This window comes from Loxodonta africana, chromosome 6, assembly GCF_030014295.1.
Source record: "Loxodonta africana isolate mLoxAfr1 chromosome 6, mLoxAfr1.hap2, whole genome shotgun sequence".
In the NCBI taxonomy this organism is placed as follows: Eukaryota; Metazoa; Chordata; class Mammalia; order Proboscidea; family Elephantidae; genus Loxodonta; species Loxodonta africana.
In genome coordinates, this window is record NC_087347.1 from 18,293,232 (window position 1) to 18,319,121 (window position 25,890).

General features: G+C 38.2%; 1 protein-coding gene across 1 annotated transcript in view; it reads left to right on the forward strand.

Moving 5' to 3' along the window:
* LOC100666672 (putative serine protease K12H4.7) overlaps positions 1–25,890 on the forward strand; it is a 64,517-nt gene that overhangs the window by 13,233 nt on the left and 25,394 nt on the right. Inside the window, exon 3 of the mRNA XM_064287393.1 lies at positions 5,338–5,473. Coding sequence (XP_064143463.1) covers positions 5,338–5,473 — 136 coding nt within the window. The remainder of the gene's footprint in view (positions 1–5,337; positions 5,474–25,890) is intronic.

Sequence of the window (25,890 nt, forward strand, 5' to 3'; positions counted from 1 at the left end):
GGTATAGATCCTGTTTCATTTTTTTGCAGATGGACATCCAGTTTTGCCAGCACCATTTGTTAAAAGACTGTCTTTTCCCCATTTGATGGACTTTGGGCTCTCATCGAAGATCAGTCGAACATAGGTGGATGGATTTACATCTGGGTTCTCAATTTTGTTCCAAATGGCCAATATATCTGTTTTCATACCAGTACCAAGCTATTTTGACTACTCTAGCTATATAGTAGGTTCTGAGGTTTGGTAGTGGAAATACTCCTACTTCATTCTTCATCTTCAATAGTACCTTTTTTTATCCAGGGCTTATTCCCTTTCCATATAAAGTTAATGATTCGTTTTTTGTCTCTTTAAATAATGTTGCTGGTATTTGCTTTAGGATTCCTTTGTATTTGTAAATCACTTTGTGTAAAATTGTCATTTTCACAATGTTAAGTCTACATATCCATAAGCACGGCATGTTTTTCCATTTATGTATATCTCTTGATATCTTGCTGTAGTGTTTTGTAGTTTTCTTTGTATAGGTTTTTTCCATCCCTCGTTTGATTTATTCCTGTTTTTTTTTTTTTTTTTTTTCGGGGCTATAACAAACAAAATTGTTTTTCTGATTTCCTTTGCTTCATTCTCTTTTTTGGGGTATAGGAATCCAACTGACTTTTATATGTTTATCTTGTATCCTGTTACTCTGGTTAATCTTTCTATTAGATCCAGTAGTTGTCTCCGGGACTCTTTTGGGTTTTCTATGTATAGAATCATATCCACAAACAGGGACAGTTTAAATTCCTCTTTAATAATTTGGATGTACTTTATTTCTTTTTCTTGCCTTATTGTTCTAGCCAGGACTTCCAACACAATGCTAAATTGGAGTAGTGATAAAGGCCGTCCTTGTCTTGTTCCTGTTCTCAAGGTGAATGTTTTCACCCTCTCTCCATCAAGAATGATGTTGACTGTCTGTTTGGCATAGATGCTCTTCATTATGTTGACAAATTTCCCTTCTAAACCCATTTTTGTCTGTTTTATTGTACTTCAGATTAAGGTTTACAGAACAAACTAGTTTCTCATCAAACAGTACACACATTGTTGTATGACATTGCTTAACTTCACCTATTTTACTGAGTGTGTTTATCAAGAATGGGTGTTGGGCTTTGTCAGATGCCTTTTGTACTTCGATTGAGATGGCCATGTGATTCTTTTCTTTCCTTTTTTTTATGTGGTAGATAGCCCTGATTGGTTTTCTAATGTTAAATCATCCTGGTAAAACTGGTATGCATCCAACTTGGTTGTGATCTATTTTTTTTTTTTTAATATGATACTGAATTCTATCGTCTAGAATTGTGTTGAGAATTTTTGCATCTGTATTTCTTAGAGATATAGGTGTATAATATTCTTTGTGTGTGTGTGGGGGGGTATCTTTGCCTGGTGTTGTTATCAGGGTTATCTGGCTTCATAGAATAAATTTGGACATGTCACTTTCTTTCCTATGTTCTGAAATAGTTTCAGTAGTACTGGTGTAAGCTCTTCTCTGAATGTTTGCTAGAATTCTCCAGTGAAACCATCTGCGCCAGGGCTTTTTATTTGTTAGATTATTTTTGTTACTTTCTTAGTTTCTGTTATGAGTCTGTTCTGATTTTCAACATCATTTTGTGTTATTTTGGGTAGGTAGTGATTTTCTATAAATTTGTCCATTTCCTGTATGTTTTCAGATTTGTTGGAGTATAGTTTTTCATAATACTCTGTCATGATCCTTTTTACTTCATTTGGGTCTCCTGTAATGTTCTCCATTTCATTTCTTATTTGGATTTTTTGTGTTGTCTCTTGTTTTTCTTTTTTTTAATTTGACAAGTGATTTGCCAATTTTGTTGATCCAGTCAAACAACCAACTTTTGGTTTTGTTTTTTGTCCTCTATTGTTTTTCTATTCCCTATTTCATTTATTTCTGCTCTGATATTTATTATTCCCTTTCTTCTGGTGGCTGCGGGCTTCTTTTCTGTTCTCTTTCTGTTTGTTTGAGTGGTGTAGCTAATGTTTTGATTTTGTCCATTTCTTTTTTTTTAATGGGTGCATTTATTGTTATAAATTGACCTCAGAAGACTGACTTTGCAATGTCCTAAAGGATTTTGTATGATGTGTTTTCATTCTCAATTGATACTAGGAATTTTTTGATCCATCTCTGATTTCTTCTATTACTGAGTGGTTTTTTAGCAGGGTGTTATTCAGTTTCCATATAATTGACCTTTGTTCCTTGCTCTTCTTCTTGTTAATTTCTACCCTGATGGCATTGTGGTCATGATGAATTCCTCCTTTAGTCATTTATATAATGCCCTTCTTTGTCTTTTATGGTGGATTTTGTTTTAAAAGCTATTTTATGTGAGATTAGTATTACCACTCCTGCTCTTTTTTGGTAACTGTTTGCTTGATGTATAATTTTTCCATCCTTTGATTTTTAATAAATTTACATCTTTCTAATGTGTGCCTCTTGTAGACAGCATATTGATGGGTCCTTTTTAAAAAAAAAAAAAATCTGTTCTGTCACTTTCTGCTTCTTTATGGGTGTGTTTACAGCATTTACATTCAGTATATTTATTGATAGGTGTGAGTTTATTGCTGTCATTTTGTAGTGCTTTTTTGTGGTGTTGATGTTTTCTTTGTTCCTCTTCTTCTGTGCTGAAGTCCTTCTGTTTGTGGCTTTTTTTTTTTTTTTTTCATTTCTTCTGTTTTTGTAGATTTGGTTATACTGAGAGTTTTTGTTTTCTTTTTTACAGTGGTGATTAGGTTCATTAACTTCCTTTCTGGTTACGATGAAATTTAGCCTTACATTCTCAGGTTTGAACCAGTCTATAACTTGCCTTCCTCTGCATTACGAAGTTCTATACTTACACTGTGTATTCCCTCTCTTTATTGTTCTGACATTGTGGTCATTACAGATTAACCTCTCTGGCTCCCTGTTGTAATTCTTTCTGTTTTGGATAGTCCTTGAGAGTATATTTCCTAGGTTGGTATCTGGCTGGTACAATCTTTGTCTTTGGTTTTAGTGAGTGTGATTACTATATGACTGCGTGATTTCTTTTTGGGTTTTATCCTATATGGGGTTCATTTAGCTTCTTGGAGAGTCAGCTTTTCATCTTTCATGATATTGGCGAAGTTTTCTGTCAGCAATTATTCAATGATTCTCTCTGTTTCTTTCATTTTCTCCCCTTGCTCTAGAACTTTGATTACTTGCAAATTTTTGCTTTTGATTTTATCCCACATAATTCTCAGGGTTTCTTCATTTTCATTCATTCGTTCTTCTGATTTTTCATCAAACAGAGTTGTAGTCAAGTGTTTGTCTTCAATTTCACTGATCCTGTCTTCCATTGTTTCAAACCTGCTCCTCAGTCTTTCTATGAAACCTTGTAGCTTCTATGAAACCTTGTAGTTTACCTTTTGGATTTCTAATTGTTGTTTTTGTGAGATTCCTAGTTGTGAATTTAATTTCTCATTTTGTTCCTTTTTTATTTTACTGAATTCTTCTTCTTTTTTGGTCTGCATTTTTCATGAATTTTTCTGCCCTTCCCATAAATTTGTTGATTTTTTCCCCCTCATTTTCGTTTGCCTTTTAATTCAACTCTTGGGTAACTCTGAACATTAAAGATTTGAATTCTCTGTCAGGTAGTTCTACTGCTTTTTCTTCTATTGGAATGTTATCTGGTGTTTCATTTTTGACACCTACTGGAACAATCCTGTTCTTTTTTTTTTTTTTTTAATGTGTTTTGATATTGTCTACTGTCTTTGGGTAATTCAGTACCTATTTTTTTCATTTACTGATTATAGATTTGTTTGTTTTGTCCTGCAGTTTGTTTTATTTTTTTATGTCTGAGCAGTCAGGCTGTCCATTCTTTGTTGTTTACTCATCTGTGGGCATGATACTTTTCACCTCCTTCTGCAATGAGCATGGCCATTAGCTCAGCTATGATTCAGTAAGGTCCAGCTAAAGGTGATGGTCTGGAATGGGTTTTTTGTGGCACATACTAGGGATAACAGGGCAGGCTTGGAACCAGTCCAGGGTAGTTCCCTGTGGGCAGTGACTGTGCTGCTCCAGTGTGTGCTGCTCAGTGCATGGCACAGGTAGGAAGGAAGGGGGGGAGGTTGTGATGTATGGAGCTAAGATGGGTATTGAGAAAGAGGAGAGAGAGAAGAGAGAAACAGGAGCAAAAAAAAGTGCTAAGGGAGCTTGCCATTGGAAGGAGAGATGAGAATCTGATAAAGAAAAAAATGAAAGAAAAAGGGAAAAATAAAATCATAATAATAATTATAAATAAAAAAGCAAAGCCCCCTGGGTCTCCACTGGTGTGTCTGGGAGACCAGGTAAGTAACTCCCAGGGAATGCAGTACAACCTTGCTAGAAGGGACAGAGATGTCATACGGCACCAGGTATTCAGGGGACAGGAAAATAATGTAAGTATAGAGAAAAGAGGAACTGAGAAGTGAAGAAAGAAAGATAAAAAGTAAAAAAGAGAAAAGAAATTCTCCCAGGGATTCCACTGTTGTGGCTTAGCTGACCAGGGAAGTGGCTCCAGAGTCACGCAGTACAGCCTGGCTAGAAGGGGCTCCCAAGCTACAAGAAGAAAATAAACAAACAAAGCAGAACAAAACAAAAACAGACAAACAAAAACCAGGAATTCCACCAGTATGGCAGTGCAGCCTGGGGAAGAAGTTCCATGGTCAAGCAGCCCTTCACAGGTTTCAAGAAGCAGCAGATATTGCACAAGAAGCCAGGTGTTTGAGAGAAAGGAGGGGAAGGTGGTGAGAGCGTTTATGATAAACCATTTATACTTAATGGCATTAGGATTTTTACAAGTGGATAAAAGCTCTTCAGTGGCAATTTGGGCTTCTGTATACACGTTCCCATTAAAATGAATAAAGTGTAAAATTTCTACTTCATTTTCTCTTTCAAAAAAAAAAAAAAAACCCACCTCACCAAAAAAAAAAAAGAGATACATTCCTCATAATTTTCCTTAAATATTTGAACATTTCAAATAGAAACAGTTCAGGTTTCTGTATCCTTGATAGAGTATCATCTGGTCCAACAAATCTGCAATGAGTAAATTTGTGGCATCTTTCTACCTACCTGTTTTAAAGAGTAAAACCATGCTTCAGTTCATTCATAGATCAGGATTTACCATGGTTATAAGTCTCTGTTTACTAGTGACTTTTCTTGGCATTCTGACAAAATCTGTTAATTTTGCAGTTTCTTAACCTTGTCATGACATGGAGGAAATTGCAAACTTGAAAGAACTCCCTTTACAAATAGTTACAGTTAAATATTACTGAATGCATTTTTTTTTTTTTTTTCCTTATTCTTAGAGTACCTTGAAGTTGTTCAAAGATCTCTGGCCACTCATAACAGCAAATGTTTTCAAACAGTGAAAGAGGCTTTTGATCAAGTTGTGAAGATGCTCAGATTTCCAAAATACTACAGAAAGCTTGAAAGGGATTTCACGTAAGTGGAATGATTTGCCTGTGAGGGAGTCTGTGTCTAAATATAGTTTGGTATTTACTTGAAGTTACATCATTTATGTCATTTTCTTACATGCTGTCATGGATTGACCTATGTCCCCCAAAAAATGTGTCTCTCGACTCGGTTAGGCCCTGATTCCCAGTATTCTGTGGTTGTTCTGAGATTGTAATTTTATGTTAAAGGATTAAGGTAGGGTTGTAAAACCATCCTTACCCAGGTCACCTACCTGATCCAAGGTAAAGGGAGTTTCCTTGGGGTGTTTCCTGCACCACTTTTTAACTCTCAAGAGATAAAAGGAAAGTGAATCAAGCAGAGAGCTGGGGATCTCATACCACCAAGAAAGCAGCACCAAGAGCAGAGTGTGTCCTCTGGACCTGGGGTCCCTGTGCCTGAGAAGCTCCTCAACCATGGGAAGACTGAGGACAAGGATCTTCTTCCAGAGTCAATAGAGAGAGAAACCCTTCCCTTGGAGCTGACACTTTGAATTTGGACTTTTAGCCTACTTTACTATGAGGAAATAAATTTCTCTTTGTTAAAGCCATGCACTTGTGGTATTCTGATATGGAAGCACTAGATGACTAAGACACAGGCATTGCATTGCCTTGCATTGCATAAGGCAAATTACCTGCAAACGATTTCTGTAGAATGTTAAAAAGCAAAGATGTCACATTAAAGACTAAAGTGCTCCTGACTTAAGCCACGGTGTTTTCAAAGCCTCATATGCAGGCGAGAGTTGGACAATGAGGGAGGACTATCAAAAATGAATTGATGTCTTCGAATGTTGGTGTCGACAAAGAATACTGATTATACCATGGACTGCCAGAAGAATGAACCAATCTGTCTTGGAAGAAGTACAGCCAGAATGCTCCTCTCACATACTTCGTACATGTCATCAGCAGGGTCCAGTCCCTGGAAAAGACATCATACTTAGGTAAGTAGAGGTCAGTGAAAAAGAGGAAGAACCTCAATGGGATAGGATGACACAGGACTGCAACAATGGACTCGAGCATAAGAACAGTTCTGAGGATGGCTCAGGATTGGGCAGTGTTTCATCCTGTTGTAAATAGAGTAGAAATTGTTTGGAACCAACTGGACCTAACAACAACAAAAACAAAAACAAGAAATAAGGAAAGCATTCTTGTTTCAGAACTGGAGGAGAGATATCCATGGTAGTGGTAGAAGTACTTTTCTGAGTTACTTAAAGTTAAAAAAGTTAGGGTGCAACAAATTTGTTAAAATACGTTTTCATAGATTCATAGAATAGCTAGAGTGTTATGAATAGTAGGCTTGGTATAACCTACATGACCCACAAATGTGTACTGTTTTTTCATATACCAGTTCCTGAGTCTTTCCTTGTTGTTATTATTAGGTGTCCAGAACCGGTTCTGACCCAGAGTGACCCTATGTATAACAGAATGAAACATTTCCCGGTCCTGTGCCATCTTCACAGTCATTGTTGCAGTCACTGTATTAATCCGTCTTTTTGAGAGTCTTCCTTTTTCTCATTGACCCTCTTCTTTATCAAACATTATGTTCTTCTTTAGAGATTTGTCCCTCCTGATGACGTGTCCACACTAAGCAAGATGAAGTCTCATCACTCTTGAATCTAAGGAACATTCTGGCTATATTTTCCTAAACCCATTGCTATGAAGTCTGTTCAGACTCATATCCACCCTATAGGTCACTCTCTAGACCTACTGAATAAGAATCTTGAAGGCAAAAGGATTGGAGATCTATGTTCTTCCTCTGGTTAAAGACAAAAAATATTCATTATATAGTTTTGTATCTTCTTAATTGTTGTTAGGTGCGTCAAGTCAATTCTGACTCACAGCAACTCTATGCACAACAAAACGAAACACAGCCCGGTCCTGCGCCATCCTCACAATCTTTGTTATGCTTGAGCCCATTGTTGCAGCTACTGAGTCAATCCACCTCGTTGAGGGTCTTCCTCTCTTCCACTGACACTGTACTTTGCCAAGCATGATGTCCTTCTCCGGAGACTGATCCCTCCTGACAACATGTCCAAAGCATTTAAGGTGGAATCTCACCATCCTTGCTTCTAAGGTGCATTCTGGGTGTACTTCTTCCGGAACAGATTTATTTGTTCTTCTGACAGTCCATGGTATATTCAATATTCTTCGCCAACACCACAATTCAATGGCATCAATTTTTCTTCAGTCTTCCTTATTCATTGCCCAGCTATCACATGCATATGATGCTGTTTAAAATACCGTGGCTTAGATCAGGCGCACCTTAGTCTTCAAGGTGACATCTTTGCTCTTCAACGCTTTAAAGAGGTCCTTTGTGGCAGATTTACCCAGTGCAATGCGTCTTTTTATTTCTTGACTGCTGTTTCCATGCCTGTTGATCGTGGATCCAAGTAAAATGAAATCCTTGGCAACTTCAACCTTTCTCTGTTTATCACGATGTTACTCATTGGTCCAGTTGTAGGGATTTTTGTTTTCTTTATGTTGAGGTGCAATCCATACTGAAGGCTATGGTCTTTGATCTTCATTAATAAGTCTTTCAAGTCCTCTTCACTTTCAGCAAGCAAGGTTGTGTCATCTGCATAATGCAGGTTGTTAATGAGTCTTCCTCCAATCCTGATGCCCCGTTCTTCTTCATATAGTCCAGCTTCTTGGACTATTTGCTCAGCATACAGATTGAATAGATACGGTGAAAGAATACAACCCTGGCACAACACCTTTCCTGACATTAAACCAATCAGTATTCCCTTGTTCTGTCCGAAAAATGCCTCCTGATCTATGTAAAGTTTCCTCATGAGCACAATTAAGTGTTCTGGAATTCCCATTTTTCATAATGTTATCCATAATTTGTTATGATCCACACAGTCAAATGCCTTTGCATAGTCAATAAAACACAGGTGAACATCCTTCTGGTATTCTCTGCTTTCAGCCAGGACCCATCTGATATCCCCAGTTCCACATCCTCTTCTGAAACCGGCCTGAATTTCTGGCAGTTCTCTGTCAATATACTGCTGCAGCTGTTTTTGAATGATCTTTAGAAAAATTTTGCTTGTGTGTGACATTAATGATATTGTTCTATAATTGCCACACTCAGTTGGATCACCTTTCTTGAGAATAGGTATAAATAGGGATCTCTTCCAGTCAGTTGGCCAGGAAGCTGTCTTTCATATTTCTTGGCAGAGACGAGTGAGCACCTCCAGCACTGCATCTGTTTGTTGAAACATCTCAATTGATATTACATCAATTCCTGAAGCCTTGTTTTTCACCAATGCCTTCAGAGCAGCTTGGACTTCTTCCTTCAGCACCATCAGTTTCTGATCATATGCTACCTCTTGAAATGCTTGAACATAGACTAATTCTTTTTGGTATAATGACTCTGTGTACTCCTTCCATCTTTTGATGCTTCCTGTGTCGTTTAATATTTTCCCCATAGAATCCTTCACTATTGCAGCTTGAGGCTTAAATTTTTTCTTTAGCTCTTTCAGCTTGAGAAACACCGAGTGTGTTCTTCTCTTTTGGTTTTCTATCTGTAGCTCTTTGCACTTGTCATTATAATACTGTACTTTGCCTTCTCGAGCCGCCCTTTGAAATCTTCTATTCAGTTCTTTTACTTCATCAATTCTTCCTTTTGCTTTATCTGCTCGACGTTCGAGAACGAGTTTCAGAGTCTCCTCCGGCATCTATCTTGGTCTTTTCTTTCTTTCCTGTCTTTTCAATGACCTCTTGCTTTCTTCATGGTAGATGTCTTTGATGTCATTCCACAAGTCGTCCAGTCTTCAGTCACTAGTGTTCAGTGTGTCAAATCTATTCTTCAGATGGTCTCTAAATTCAGGTGGGATATACTCAAGGTCATATTTTGGCTCTCGTGGACTTGCTTTGATTTTCATCAGTTTCAGCTTGAACTTCCATTGATGGTCTGTTGCACAGTTGGCCCCTGGCCTTGGTCTGACTGATGATATTGAGCTTTTCCATTGTCTCTTTCCACAGATGTAGGCAATTTGATTTCTGTGTGCTCCATCTGGCAAGGTCCATGTGTATAGTCACCGTTTATGTTGGTGAAAGAAGGTATTAGCAATGAAGAAGTAGTTGGTCTTGCAAAGTTTTATCATTCGATGTCCAGCATTGTTTCTATCACCAAGGCCATATTTTCCAACTACGGATCTTTCTTCTTTGTTTCCAACTTCCACATTAAAATCAGCAGTAATTATCAATACATCTTGATTCCATATTCTATCAATTTCAGACTGCAGCAGCTGATAAAAGTCTTCTATTTCTTCATCTTTGGCCCTAGTGGTTGGTGCGTATATTGGAATAATAATCACATTAACTGGTCTTCCTTGCAGGCGTATGAATATTATCCTATCACTGACACCATTGTACTTCAAGATAGACCTTGAATTTTTTTTTTTTTTTTTTGACGATGAACGCAACACCATTCCTCTTCAAGTTGTCTGATTCAAAATGGCCAATACCAGTCCATTTCATGTCACTAATGCCTAGGATATCGATGTTTATGCATTCCATTTCATTTTTGATGATCTCCAATTTTCCTAGATTCATACTTCGTACATTCCAAGTTCTGATTATTAATGGATGCTTGCAGCTGTTTCTTCTCATTTCGAGTCATGCTGCATCAGCGAATGAAGGTCCTGAAAGATTTACTCCATCCACGTCATTAAGGCAGACTCTACTTTGAGGAGGCAGCTCTTCCCTAGTCATCTTTTGAGTGCCTTCCAACCCGGGGGGCTCATCTTCCAGCACTATATCAGACAATGTTCCGCTGCTATTCATAAGGTTTTCACTGGCTAATACTTTTCAGAAGTAGACTGCTGGGTCCTTCTTCCTAGTCTGTCTTTGTCTGGAAGCTCAGCTGAAACCTGTGTTCCACGGGTGACTCTGCTGGTATCTGAATACCAGTGGCATAGTTTAGCATCACAGCAACACCCAAGTCCCCACAGTACAACACACTGACAGACACGTGGGGGATCTTCTTAGTACAACTGGTAAAAAGATTGAAAATTTTGGTAGAGCTATTCTCTACACTGCATCTCATTTCTGCCTCTGGGTTTGTTCACATGTTGCTCCTCATTCTGGAACCTTCTTTCTTTTCACCCTACCCAGATTCTATCCATCTTAAACCCTTGATTAAATTCTACCTCCTGACTAAAGTAACAGCAGACATCTACGTGCTTAAAAAAAAAAAAAAAACAGTGCTATTGAGTCGATTCCGACTCATAGCGTTGTGCTAATAAGCCATCCCCATAATAATCCCGAGAGGGAGTGCCTATTCTCCTCCCTGTTATAAAGCCAAGGCCGGGGGGTGGGGGGTTGGAGAAGTGAGGTTGTTGTTTTTCTTGATAGCTGTTGTTATTATGCCCCTAATTCCTGGCAATACTGTGCACAAAGGAATGCAAAGCTGCCTGCTCCTGAGACATCCCCTTGTTATGCATGAGCCCTGTTGTTGCAGTACTGGAACAACCCAACTCCTTGAGGATTTTCTTCCTTTTCACTAACCCTCTACTTTTACAAGCATGATGTACTTCTCCAGGGATTAATTCAACCTGATAACAGTTCCAAAATACTTGAGACGGAGTCTCACCATTCTTGCTTCTAAGGAGCAATTTGGCTATATATTTTTCAAGACAAATGTGCTTATTAATTTATTTGTTTTTTTGGCAGTTTATGGTATATTCAATATTCTTCATCAACACCATAATTCAAAGGTGTCAAATCTTCTTTGGTCTTCCTGATTCTTTACCCAGCTTTCATACGCATATGAGGCAATTGAAAACACCGTGGCTTGGGTCAGGTGGGCTTTAGTCTTCAAGGTACCATCTTTGCTTTTCAAAACTTTAAAGAAGTCTTTTGCATCAGATTTGTCCAATTCAACGTGTCCTTTGATTTCTTGACTGTTGCTTCTATGGGTGTTGATTGTGGATCCAAGTAAAATGAAATTATTGACAGCTCCAATCTTTTCTCCATTTATTAAGATAATGCTTACTGTTCCAGTTGTGAGAATTTTTGTTTTCTTTATGTTAAGGCACAATCAATACTTAGGCTGTAGCCTTTGATATTTATCAGTAAGTGCTTCAAGTCCTTTTCACTTTCAGCAAGCAAAGTTGTGTCGTCTGCATAACGCAGGTTCTTAATGAGTCTTCCTCCAATCCTGATGCCTTGTTCTTCATATAGTCCAGTTTCTCAGCTCATTTGCTCAGCATAGAAAAAAAAAAATAGAGATTGAATAAATATCGTGAAAGGATAAAACCTTAAGGAACACCTTTCCTGATTTTAAACCATGAAGTATCCAATTGTTCTGTTCGAACGACTGCCTCTTTGTCAATGTACACATTCCAGATGAGCTGAATTATGTGTTCTGGAATTCGCATTCTTTGCAATGTTATCCAGAATTTGTTATGATGCACAGGTTCTAAATCCTTTGGATGATATGTAAAACACAGGTAAATATCTTTATGGTATTGTCTGCTTTCAGCCAGGATGCAGCTGACATCAACAATGATATCTCTGGTTCCACGTCCTCTTCTTAATCTGGCGTGAATTTCAGACAGCTGTCTATGCACTGCTGCAGCTGCTTTTAAATCATCATCAGTACTTATGTGTGATGTTAATGATATTATTAGATAATTTCTGCATTCAGTTGGAGCCACTTCCTTGAGAACAGGCATAAATGTGGATCTTTTTCAATCAATTGGCCAAACAGCTGTCTTTGAAATTTCTTGGCATAGATGAGTGTGCATTCCAATGCTGCATCCTTTTGTTCAAACATCTAAATTCATTTTCTGTCAATTCCTGGAGCCTTGTTTTTCAGCAATTTCTTCAATGTAGCTTGGAACTCTTCCTTCACTGCCATCAGTTATTTATCAGATGCTACTTCCTGAAATGGTTCACTGTCCACCAAGTCTATCTGGTAAATAGTGACTCTGTGTATTTCTTCCATCTTGTTTTTTTTTTTTTTTAATATATAATTTTTATTGTGCTTTAAGTGAAAGTTTACAAATGAAGTCATTCTCACACAAAAACCCATATACACCTTGTTACACACTCCCAATTACTCTCTCCCTCCACTCTCCCTTTTTGTGCCCATTTCATCAGCTTCTAACCCCCTCCACCCTCTCATCTCCCCACCAGGCAGGAGATGCCAACATAGTCTCAAGTGTCCACCTGATCCAAGAAGCTCACTCCTCACCAGCATCCCTCTCCAACCCATTGTCCAGTCCAATGCATGTCTGAAGAGTTGGCTTCAGGAATAGTTCCTGTCCTGGGGCAACAGAAGGTCTGGGGACCTTAACCACCAGGGTCCTTCTAGTCTCAGTCAGACCATTAAGTCCGGTCTTATGAGAATTTCGAGTTTGCATCCCATTGCTCTCCTGCTCCCTCAGGGGTTCTCTGTTGTGTTCCCTGTCAGGGCAGTCATCGGTTGTAGCTGGGCATCATCTACTTCTTCTGGTCTCAGGATGATGTAGACTCTGGTTCATGTGGCCCTTTCTGTCTCTTGGGCTCGTAATCACCTTGTGTAATTGGTGTTCTTCATTCTCCTTTGATTCAGGTGGGTTGAGGCCAGTTGATGCATCTTAGATGGCTGCTTGCTAGCATTTAAGACCCTAGATGCCACACTTCAAAGTGGGATACAGAATGTTTTCTTAATAGATTTTATTATGCCAATTGACTTAGATGTCCCCTGAAACTATGGTCCCCAGCCCCCTGCTCCTGCTACACTGGCCTTCAAAGCAATCAGTTTATTCGGGAAACTTCTTTGCTTTTGGTTTAGTCCAATTGTGCTGACCCCCCCTGTATTGTGTGCTGTCTTTCCCTTCACCTAAAGAAGTTCTTATCTACTATCTAATTAGTGAATGCCTCTCTCCCACCCCTCCTCCCTCCCCCCTCTCATAACCACAAAGAATCTTTTCTTCTCAGTTTAAACTATTTCTCAACATCTTATAATAGTGGTCTTATAAAATATTTGTCCTTTTGAAACTAATTTCACTCAGCATAATGCCTTCCAAGTTCCCCCATGTTATCAAATGTTTCACAGATTCCTCACTGTTCTTTATTGATGCGTAGTATTCCATTGTGTGAATATACCATAGTTTATTTATCCATTCATCCCTTAATGGGCACCTTGGTTGCTTCCATCTTTTTGCTGTTGTAAACAGTGCTGCAATAAACATGAGTGTACATATATCTGTTTGTGTAAAGGCTCTCATTTCTCCAGGATATATTCCAAGGAGTGGAATTGCTGGATCGTATGGTAGTTCTATTTCTAGCTTTTTAAGGAAGTGCCAAATCAATTTCCAAAATTGTTGTACCATTTTACATTCCCACCAGCAGTGTATAAGTGTTCCAATCTCTCCACAGTCTCTTCTACATTTATTATTTTGTGTTTTTTGGATTAATGCCAGCCTTGTTGGAGTGAGATGAAATCTCATTGTAGTTTTGATCTGCATTTCTCTAATGGCCAATAATTGTGAACATTTCCTCACATATCTGTTAGCTACCTGAAAGTCTTGTTTAGTGAAGTGTCTATTCATATCTTTTGCCCATTTTTTAATTAAGTTATTTGTCTTTTTGCAGTTGAGTTTTTGTGGTATCACGTAGATTTTAGAGATCAGGTGCTGATCAGAAATGTCATAGCTGAAAACTTTTTCCCAGTCTGTAGGTAGTCTTTCTACTATTTTGGTGAAGTCTTTGGATGAGCATAGGTGTTTGATTTTTAGGGGCTCAAGTTATCTAGTTTTTCTTCTGTGTACTTAATAGTGTTTTGTATACTGTTTATGCCATGTATTAGGGCTCCTAAAGTTGTCCCTATTTTTTCTTCCTTGATTTTTATCGTTTTAGATTCTATACTTAGGTCTTTGATCCATTTTGAGTTCATTTTTGTGCATGGAGTGAGGTATGGGTCTTGTTTCATTTTTTTTGCAGATGGATATGCAGTTATGCCAGCATCATTTGTTAAAAAGACTGTCTTTTATCCATTTAACTGTTTTGGGGCCTTTGTCAAATATCAACTACTCATATGTGGGTGGATTTATGTCTGGATTCTCAATTTTGTTCCATTGGTGCATGTATCTGTTCTTGTACCAGTACCAGGCTGTTTTGACTACTGTGGTGATATAATAGGTTCTAAAATCAGGTAAAGTAATGCCTCCCACTTTGTTGTTCTTTTTCAGTAACACCTTATTTATCTGGGGCCTCTTTTCCTTCCATATGAAGTTGGTGATCTGTTTCTCCATCTCATTAAAGAATGTCCTTGGGGTTTGGATTGGAATTGCATTAAATGCATAGATAGCTTTTGGTAGAATAGACATTTTTATAATGTTAAGTCTCCCTATCCATGAGCAAGTTATGTTCGTCCACTTATGTAAGTCTCTTTTGTTTTCTTGCAGAAGTGTACTGTAGTTTTCTTTGTATAAGTCTTTTACATTTCTGATAAGATTTATTCCTAAGCATTTTATCTTCTTGGGGGCTACCGTAAATGGCACTGATTTGATGATTTCCTCTTTGATGTTCTTTTTGTTGGTGTAGAGGAATCCAACTGATTTTTGTATGTTTATCTTGTATCCTGATGCTCTGCTGAACTCTTCAATTAGTTTCACTAGTTTTCTGGAGGATTTCTTAGGGTTTTCTGTGTATAAGATCATGTCATCTGCAAATAGAGACATTTTGACTTCTTTCTTGCCAATCTGGATGCCCTTTATTTCTTTATCTAGCCTAATTGTTCTGGCTAGGACTTCCAGCACAATGTTGAATAAGAGTGGTAATAAAGGGCATTCTCTTCCAACTTCTTTTGATGCTTCCTGCATCGTTTAATATTTTCCTCATGGACACTTTTAATATTTCAACTCAAGACCTGAATATTTTTCTTCAGTTCTTTCAGCTTCAGAAATGCCAACCATCTTCTTCCGTTTTGGTTTCCAACTCCAGGTCTTTGCACATGTTATTATAATACTTCACTTTGTCTTCCCAGATCTGCTCTTTGAAATTTTCTGTTCTGCTTTTTTTACTTTATCATTTTTCCCTTTTGCTTTATCTACTTAACTTTCAAAAGCAAGTTTCAGTCTCTTTTGACATCCTTTTTAGTCTTTTCTTTCTCTTCTATCTTTTTAATGACCTCTTGGTTTCCTCATATATGATGTCCTTATTCATTCCACAACTCGTTTGGATTTCAGTCATTAGTGTTGAATTTGTCAAGTCTATTGTTGAGATGATCTCTAAATTCAGGTGGGATATACTCAGGGTCATACTTTGGCTCTTGTGGACGTATGCTAATTTTATTCAGCTTCAATTCGAACTTGCAAATGAGCAATTGTTCGTCTGTTCTACAGTTAGCCCCTGACCTTGTTCCGACTGATGATGTTGAGCTTTTCCATTGTCTTCCCACAGATGTAGCTGATTTGATTCCCGTGTATTCCACGTGGTGAAATGTACCTGCACAGCTGCCATTTATGATGTTGCAAAAAAGTATTTGCAATAAAGAATTTGTTGGTCTTCCAAAGTTCTATCATGTGATATCTGGCATCATTTCTATCACCAAAGCAATGTATGCTAACTACAAATCCTTCTTCTTCATTTCCAACTCTTAGATTACACTCCCCAGTAATTATCAGTGCATCACGATTGCATGTTCCATAAATTCCAGACTGCATAATTTGTTAAAAATCTTCCATTTAATTGGCCTTAGTTGTTAGTTCAACTTAGCCTTAGTAGCTAGTATGAACTCTTCTTCCTTATAGGCATATGGATATAATCCTATCACTGACAGTGTTGTACTTCAGAATAGATATTGAAATATTCTTTTTCATGATGAATGCAATGACATTCCTCTTCAAGTTGTCTTATCTGGCTTAGTAGACCATATGATTGTCTGATTGAAATAGTTAAATTTAGAGAAATATTTGTAGATGGCTTCTGATCTGATGTGAATTCTGTTTGAGGGCATTTAAATTCTCCTTAGTGGAAGCTGGAAACCCTGGTGGTGTAGTGGTTAAGTGTTATGGCTGCTAACCAAAGGGTCAGCAATTTGAATCTGCCAGGTGCTCCTCACAAACTCTATGGGGCATTTCTACTCTGTCCTATAGGGTCGCTATGAATCGGAATTGACTCGATGGCACTGGGTAAGTGGAAGCTGGAGCCCTGATTGTGCAGTGGTTAAGAGCTACTGCTGCAGTGGGAATTAAATACCTCAGCCAGAGGAAATATGGGAATTGTTAAGTATTCTTGAGAGATTTCTGCTAATGATAAGATGTGGTCATTTTAACTGTTCTCTTTTCTCTCCTTCCATTTAAGTGATTTTTATATGGGTTCTAATTTACCTCAGCCCACATATAGATTCAGAAAAAAATTAACTGTAATGCGTATTACCAGTTTTATGCTCCAAACATTTTGTGCATTTAAAATCATTCAGAAACTTTGTTTTTTATTTCACATTGCCCTTTGAATATTTCCTAAATAAGCTGTGAAATCTAGGATATTTAAATATCTAATTTTTATTATATTTTTAAAAACTGAAAACTAGTGAATTTCTAGGAATTTTTATTACGATGAGTTAAATTAACTAAGTCTCTTTCCTCCCCTCAAAAAACCAAGTGCATAAATATATTGTTACCTAAAGTGGGAATTGAATCATATTAATTTAATTCTAGACTAATGGCAGCAAACACACAGAAAAGACATAATTAGGTTTCTTAAATCCTTACAGATCTTTTGTTTGGGGTTGAGAAGTAATAAGAATTTGTGGATTATTGTAAGTGGCGACTCTAAATAACAACTTAGAAACTTTTCTGATCTCTAATACATGTAATGGAAACCCTGGTAATGGTTAAGAATTTGGCTGCTAATCAAAAGTTCAGCAATTCAAATCCACCAGGCACTCCATGGAAATCATATGGGGGAAGTCCTACTTTTTCCTGTAGGGTCATTATAACTTGGAATCTACTCAAAGGCAATGGGTTTGGTGTTGGCTTTTTAAACATGGAATATATTTAGTTAGATCCCATTATTTTTACAAAATCTTTTCATGAATTAAATTTTATTTCCAGAAAGACCAATCACTCTAATCTTGTCTTTATAAAATGTTGTCAATATATATTGCCAGGAGGTCTATATATGTTGTTGTTGTTGTTAGGTGCCATCGAGTCAGTTCTGACTCATAGCAACCCTATGCATGAAAGAAGAAATGCTGCCCAGTAGTGGACCATGCCTAAAATCATTGTTGTGCTTGAGCCCATCATTGCAACCACTGTGTCAATCCATCTCATTGAGGTGCCTCCTCTTTTTCGTTGACCCTGTACTTTACCAAGCATGATGTCCTTCTCCAGGGACAACTGTCTGCTAACAATATGTCCAAAGTATGTGAGACTGAGTTTTGCCATCCTTGCTTCTAAGGAGCATTCTGGTTGTACTTCTTCTAAGACAGATTTCTTCCTTTTTTGGCAGTCCATGGTATATTCGATATTCTTCATCAATGCCACAATTCATAGCCGTCAACTCTTTTGTCTTCCTTATTCATTGTTCAGCTGTCACATGCCTATAATGTGGCTGAAAATACCACTGCACAGGTTGGGTGTACCTTAGTCTTCAAGGTGATTTCTTTGCTTTTCAACACTCTGAAGACCTCTTTTGAAGTGGATTTGCCCAATGCAATGCATCTTTTGATTTCTTGACTGCTGTTTCCATGGGTGTTGCTTGTGGATCCAAGTAACATGAAATCCTTGATGAATTCACCTTTTCTCCATTTACCATGATGTTGCTTATTGGTCCAGTTGTTACTTTTTTTTAATGTTGAAATGTAATCCTTACTAAAGCCTGTGGTCTTTTATCTTCATTAGTAAGTGCTCTATGTCCTCTTAACATTCACCAAGCATTGTTGTGTCAACTGCATAATGAAAGTTGTCAATGAGTCTTCCACCAATCCTGATACCCCATTCTTCTTCATAGAGTCCACCCTCTCAGATTATTTGCTGAGCATACAGATTGAATAGGTATGGTGAAATGTTAGAAGCCATATGCAAAACTTTTCTGACTTTAAACTACACAGCATACCCTTCTTCTGTCCAAACAACTGTCTCTTGATCTATGTAGAGGTTCCTCCTGAGCACAATTAAGTGTTCTGGAATCCCCATTCTTCCCAATTTTATCCATAATTTGTTTTTATGATCCACACAGTCTCATACTTTTGTGTAGTCAATAAAACACACATAAACATCTTTCTGTTATTTTCTGCTTTCAGCTAAGATCCATCTGACATCGGCAATGATATCCTTGGTTCTATATCCTCTTGTGAATCAGGCTTGAATTTCTGGCAGCTCTCTGTCAATATACCGCTACAGGCACTTTTGAATGATAGGAAAATTTTACTTGGGTGTGATGTTAATGATATTGTTCAATAATTTCCACATTCTGTTGGATCATCTTTCTTGGGGATAAGAATCAATAAGAGTTTCATCCAGTTAATTGGCCAGTTACCTGTCTTCCAAATTTTTTGTCATAGACGAGTGAGCACTTCCAGTGTTGCATCTGTTTTTTGAAACATCTCAATTGATATTCTGTCAATTCCTGGAGACTTGTTTTTCTACAATGCCTTCAGAGCAGCTTGAACTTCTTCCTTCAGCACCATTTGCACCTGATCATATGGTACCTCTTGAAAGGATTGAATGTTGACCAATTCTTTTGGTATAATGACTCTGTGTATTCCTTCCACCTTCTTTTGACGTTTCCTGAGTCGTTTAATATTTTATCCATAGAATCCTTCACTATTGCAACTAGGGGCTTGAACTTTTTTTCAGTTCTTTCAACTTGTGAAATACCTAGCATGTTCTTCCTTTTGGTTTTCTATCTCTGGCTCTTTGCACTTATTATAATACAAGCTGCCCTTTGAAATCTTCTGTTCAATTATTGGCATCATCACTCTTCTTTTTGCTTTAGCTACTCAACATTCAAAAGCAAGTTTCAGAGTCTCTTCTGACATCCGTTTTGGTCTTTCTTTCCTGCCTTTTTAATGAACTCTTGCCTTATTCATGTATGACATCCTTGATGTCATTCCATAACTCTTCTGGTCTTTGGTCACTAGTGTTTAACAGGTCAAAGCTATTCTTGAGATGATCTATAAATTCAGGTGGGATATACTCAAGGTCAGCTTTGGCTCTTGCCCACTTGTTCTAATTTTCTTCAGCTTCAACTTGAACTTGCATATGAGCAAAATGAAAATAAATAGCTGCAAACATGCATTAATAATCGGAATTTGAAATGTATCAAGTATGAAACGATGAAAATTGGAAATTGTCCAAAATGAAATGTAACATACAAACATCAGTATCCTAGGCATTAGCAAGCTGAAATGGACTGCTATTATGCTTTTCAAATCAGAGACTCTTATGGTCTACTATGACACAAACGACAATTTGAAGAAGAATGGCATTGCATTCATCATCAAAAAGAACATTTCAAAATTTGTCCTGAAGCACTACCTTGTCAGTTATAGGATAATATCCATGTGTCTACAACGAAGACCAGTCAATATGACTATTATTGAAATTTACGCACCAACCACTAAGGCCAAAGATGAAGAAAATTAAGATTTTTACCAATTTCTGCAGTCTGAAATTGATGGAACATGCAATTAGAATGCATTGGATAATTACTGGTGATTGGAATGAGAAAGTTGGAAAGAAAGAAGGGTTGGTAGTTGGATAATAGGGCCTTGCTGACAAAATGATGCTGGAGATCGCATGACAGAATTTTGCAAGACCATGGACTTCTTCATTGCAAATATCTTTTTTCACCAACATAAACAGCGACTCCATGCATGGATCTCACCAGATGGACTACACAGGAATCCAATTGACTACATCTGTGGAAAGAGACAAATGAAAAACTCAGTAGAATCAGTCAAAACACGGTCAGGGGCTAACTGCAGAACAATTGTTCATTTGCAAGTTCAAGATGAAACAAGGTCTCTGTATAGGGCTCCATAATAAAAATGTAATCTCAAGTATTAGTTTTCTTCCTTGTTTCTACTCAACTTTACTATTAGCAGTTGTATTTTGTCTCTGAGTGCCCGTTATGTATAGAGCAAAGTGCAGGGATCCTGAGAGAGGCTTCAAAATATTTAGAATGACGAATTCACAGAGAGTTACTAGCAGGGCAGTCAATTTTAATCCTTAGATATATTCAATTCTGAATATCAGATAACTAAAAATTATCAATATATTGGTCAGAACTGAGTGTGTGCATTAGAACAGTCAAACTAGCAGACGACTCTTTTACTCTCATTATACTGTCATTATTGGAAACTGATTTTTTAGATCTTGTTTGGACATGGGCTAACCCATGAATCCACCACCTTAGCTTAGGAGTGTGGTGTCATGACTGCCTTAGTCATGGTCAGGAGACATTCCGTAATTTAAGAGTAGATGTAATTCCCTCCTGACCCACATGGGTTAAAAGTAGAATGAGAATGATTTCCAAAGATGAAAAAGGAGTTCTCTTACCAGAATTGGGGGAATGGATGCTGTATAAGCAGAAATCTCTGATAACAAAACATTAACAGACAATATTTTTAGAGTACTTTATGTGAATTGACAACTTAAGATGCCCACTAAAATACTAGGCAATTACTGTTGAAGCAATGAATGAAGGAATGAATATAAAATTCCATGATCAGGCCTTTGAACACTGCATTATAATGACATATTAGTAATATTATGACTATTATTATCATTATTGTTAAAATTGACTGCTAGGAAATTTTAAATCACTATCTCCTCATTCACTTATAAGTTTTTCTGGGATATTTCTTGCCATTTATCCTGATAGTTTGTCTCTCATTCTTCGTGTATTTAAATAATTTACTTCATGGCTCTGTTTGTCCTGCAATTTGCATCATATTTCTGGTTTTATTTTTCTGATTTTATCGCAATTACCTGCTATCTCCACTTGCTCTCCGTCTCCACGTGCTATCTCCAAGTGACCAAATTTCTTCTGGCAATTTTAATTTGTATTTTGGTTGTTTGTGCATTCAATGCAGCTTCTTCATATTCATTGTATATATATATTTCATAAAGGGTAGCTTTCCACCACCACCCCCACCCCACCCTTTGGAATCTTTCTATTGCGTCTTTGAGTACAATTTAACTTTCCAAGATTACTTTTCCATTTAAAGTGAGTTCCAATGTGATTTTGCTATTTTACTAAAACTAGTATACTTGGCTTTCATTTCTTAATAATCTTTCCTCTTTTCACTTTCAATTAACCCATTTTCTTAAAGTATTCTAAATTTCACCCTAAGGATTTCCTGTTTTTCTACTGAATTTTAATCTTTTTCGAGGTAATTTTGTCATAAAAAATTCTTAAACTACTCTCCTGAAAACCTGAAGCTATATAAACTTCTATGCGTGTGAATAGCCTCATATTCCAGGGAAAATGTGATAGTTCTCATCAGAGTTCAGGTTTATAACCCATGAATGTTTCACAGTTGTGATCTTCTTGCTACAATACTTCCTGATATTTTGTGAACTGGTGTTTGGCTTGTCAGACAGAAAGTGAGAGGGGAGTTTTTTTTTTTTTTTTCCATTAATGTGTCTTGATCTTTGTCACGATTCTGTATGTACACTGGGGAGGGTTTCAGAAGATGGAGGAACAGACTGTGGACAAACTAATCATCTGTCCTGGGTCTGTCAGTGGTCCCAAAATGATAGAATTGTCATCACGAGACACATAGTCTCTGAGGATTTCTGCTACTTGGGAAGGTTATCATCTTAGGGTGCATGCATGACCTCTTCATCCCTCCCTTCCAATGCTTTATTTACAAAGGCAGAACCTACTCCTTTTCCATATTTCTCCTATTTGCTATCAGATCAGTTTCTTCTCATGGTAATCCTGTAGGACAGAGTTCCCTTTAAGTGAAAGTTTACAGCTCAAGTACGTGTCTTATACAAAAATATATACACACATTGTTACGTGACCCTAGATGCTTTCCCTGTAATGTGATAGCATACTCATCTTTTTCACCTGGATTTTACATGTTCATTCAACCAGCTCCTATCCCTTTCTGCCTTCTCATCTTGCCTCTGGACAGGAGCTGCCCATTTAGTCTCATGTATCTACTTGAGCTAAGAAGCACACTCTTTACGAGTATCACTTTTTGTGTTATAGTCAAGTCTAATCTTTGTCTGAAGAGTTGGCTTAGAGAATGGTTTTAGTTCTGGGCTAACACAGAGTATGGGGGCCATATCTCCTGGGGTTCCTCCAGTCCTAGTCAGAAAATTATGTCTGGTCTTTTAAACAGAAATTGAGTTCTGCACCCTACTTTTCTCCTGCTCCCTCATGGACTGCCTGTTGTATTCCCTGTCAGGTCGGTCACGGGTGGTAGCCGAGTACCGTCGAGTTCTTCTGGTCTCAGGTTAATGTGGGCCTTTCTGTCTCTTGGGCTAATATTTTTTTTGTGTCTTTGGTGTTGTTCATTCTCCTTTGCTGGGATGCAATCTTTAAGAGAGCAACTTGCTGGGGCTTTTCTCCTGAAGAGCAGCTGGTAAGTTTGAACCTTCGAATTTTTCAGTTAGCAGTCCTGATCTTGAACATTGTGCCACAGACCTACTTTTCCAAGATGAGTGACACTTTATGAATGTTGTCTTCCACTTTCCCTTTGCTCATGGAGAACCATAAATCTCACTTTAATTCTTAGATTAAAATTAATTTGCTTTGAATCTGGATGTACAAGACTCACATCAGGCAGCTGCCTCTTCCTGTTCATTCTTCTTTGGCATAAATTGCTTTGATATAAAAAATAAGTCATCGAGGTCGGGGGCCAAGATGGCTGACTAGGTAGAAGCTACCTCGGATCCCTCTTGCAACAAAGACTTGGAAAAACAAGTGAATCGATCATATACATAACAATATACTAACTCTGACCATCAAACACAGATCTAAAGAGTTGACCTGAGTGACAGAGACTGAGAACGAACAACCACGGGGAAGCAGCGACTGTTTTCGGAGCCTAGAGCCAGCATCCCAGTCAGGAAGCCTTGGCGCCAGGCATTGGACTGGGCGCAGGGGAGCTGAGCACGACATCCTGAGACGGCGCAAACACTGGACGCAGCCTTAGCCCACAGAAGTGACCTCGGGGGAAGCCCAGCCAGTGCATGCAGGCAGCACAGTGATGCTGCTGACAGGAGGAGAAGTCACCAGGAGGCAGAGATTGGTTTCAGAGCCAGGAGTGCAGCGTCCCGGCTGGGGAACCTTGGTGCTGGGCTTTGGACTGGGAGCGGAGGAACTAACCACAGCTTCTGAGACAGCGCAAGCACGGGACATGGGCCTGACCCTCGGGAGCAATCTCTACCCAGCCAGCTCACACAGTTGACGAGCCCCTCAGGAATCTCAAATAAAACAGTAATCCCAAGCAAGATAAGTAACTTTATCTATATTTGGGGGTGCTACTCTCTCCTATTTATCTGAACCCTCCCCTCCCCTTCCCAGGTGGCTTCATTAACATTGGAATTTCCTAAGCCAGAGAGTAAACTGCTCTTCGGTTTTTCTTTCTTTCTTTTTGGTCTTTTCCTAACCCATTCTCCTGGCCTGAGAGAAGCAACCACAAAAAACCCAGGGACCAAAAATCCTTCCCTAATTGGACTAAAAACACAGAACCAGCTCCTGCCAAGCATATGTGATCCAGTCTTGGGCTTTCATCCCTACAGGGAACAAGGTGGCTATTACAATGCAAAGGCATTTCTGTTAGGGATCTGACTGTAATTGTTTTAGTGGATTACTGGAAAGAGAAGTTTCCCAGGTCTGATATCTCTGCCTATTCAACAGAGCCCTTGCTGACCCGCAACAGGGAACTGAGGGCTGAAGCTCCCCCCAGACCACCTAGCCTCCTGCCTTAGGGGTCTAAGGAGGGTGACACCTACCAATCTGTAGAGGTACTTGCATTGGGGGCCTAAGGTACAGCTGCGGAGCCTACCCACCAAGGTGCTTTAGGAATAGAGACACACCTACCTCACTGGCACTTGGGGGAAGCCTGTCAGCATCCTTCCCCCCCCAGAGTGTGAACCCCAGCTGCTGCTAGAATCTGGTGCACACAACTATCACCACTACGTCTCTAGGTGTATAGGTGACAGTCTGCACCACACATTTGATGACCCCAAATCAGATTCTACTCAAGAATAGTAAATGGACACTTAGGCTTATATATCTGGTAACAGCCCAAAACAGCTGGCAATAGGACATAAGTGATTCAAGGGCTACAACAATCAAGACAGCACAATCTAGTAGCTCAACTACGTATATTGAAAGAAAATAAAACAAGATAAGACTCAGTGAGCAAATATAGAATAAATCAGTACAATATCTTAGTGATGGCTCGGAGACAGCAGTCGATATCAAACCACATAAAGAAGCAGACCATGATTGCTTCTACAACTCCCCAAACTAAAGAATCAAAATCTTTCCCAAATGAAGATACAATCCTGGAATTGCCAGATGCAGAATATAAAAACCTAATTTACAGAATGCTTCAAGACATCAGGGAAGACCTCAGAAATGAAATAAGGCAATCTAGAGAAAAAAGCCAAGGAACACACTGATAAAACAGTTGAAGAACTCAAAAAGATTATTCAAGAACATAGTGGAAAAAATTAATAAGCTGCAAGAATCCGTATAGAGACAGCATTCAGAAATCCAAAAGATTAACAGTAAAATTACAGAATTAGACAACGCAATAGGAAGTCAGAGGAGCAGACTCGAGCGATTGGAATGCAGAGTGGGGGATCTGGAGGACCAGGGAATTGACATCAATATAGGTGAAAAAAAATCAGATAAAAGAATTTTAAAAAATGAAGAAACCCTAAGAATCAAGTGGGACTCTATCAAGAAGAATAACTTGCGTGTGATTGAAGTCCCAGAACAGGGAGGGATAACAGAAAAGACAGAGAGAATAGTTGAAGATCTGTTGGCAGAAAACTTCCCTGACATTATGAAAGATGAAAGGATATCTATCCAAGATGCTCATCGAACCCCGTTTAAGATTGATCCAAAAAGAAAATCACCAAGACATATTATCATCAAACCTGCCAAAACCAAAAATAAAGAGAAAATTTTAAAAGCAGCCAGGGATAAAAGAAAAGTCTCCTACAAAGAAGAATCAATAAGAATAAGTTCAGACTACTCAGCAGAAACCACGCAGTCAAGAAGGCAATGGGATGACATATATAGAGCACTGAAGGAGAAAAACTGCCAGCCAAGGATCATATATCCAGCAAAACTTTCTCTGAAATATGAAGGCAAAATTAAAACATTTACAGATAAACACAAGCTTAGAGAATTTGCAAAAACCAAAGCTACGAGAAATACTAAAGAATATTGTTGGGTCAGAAAACCAATAATATCAGATACCAGCACAACACA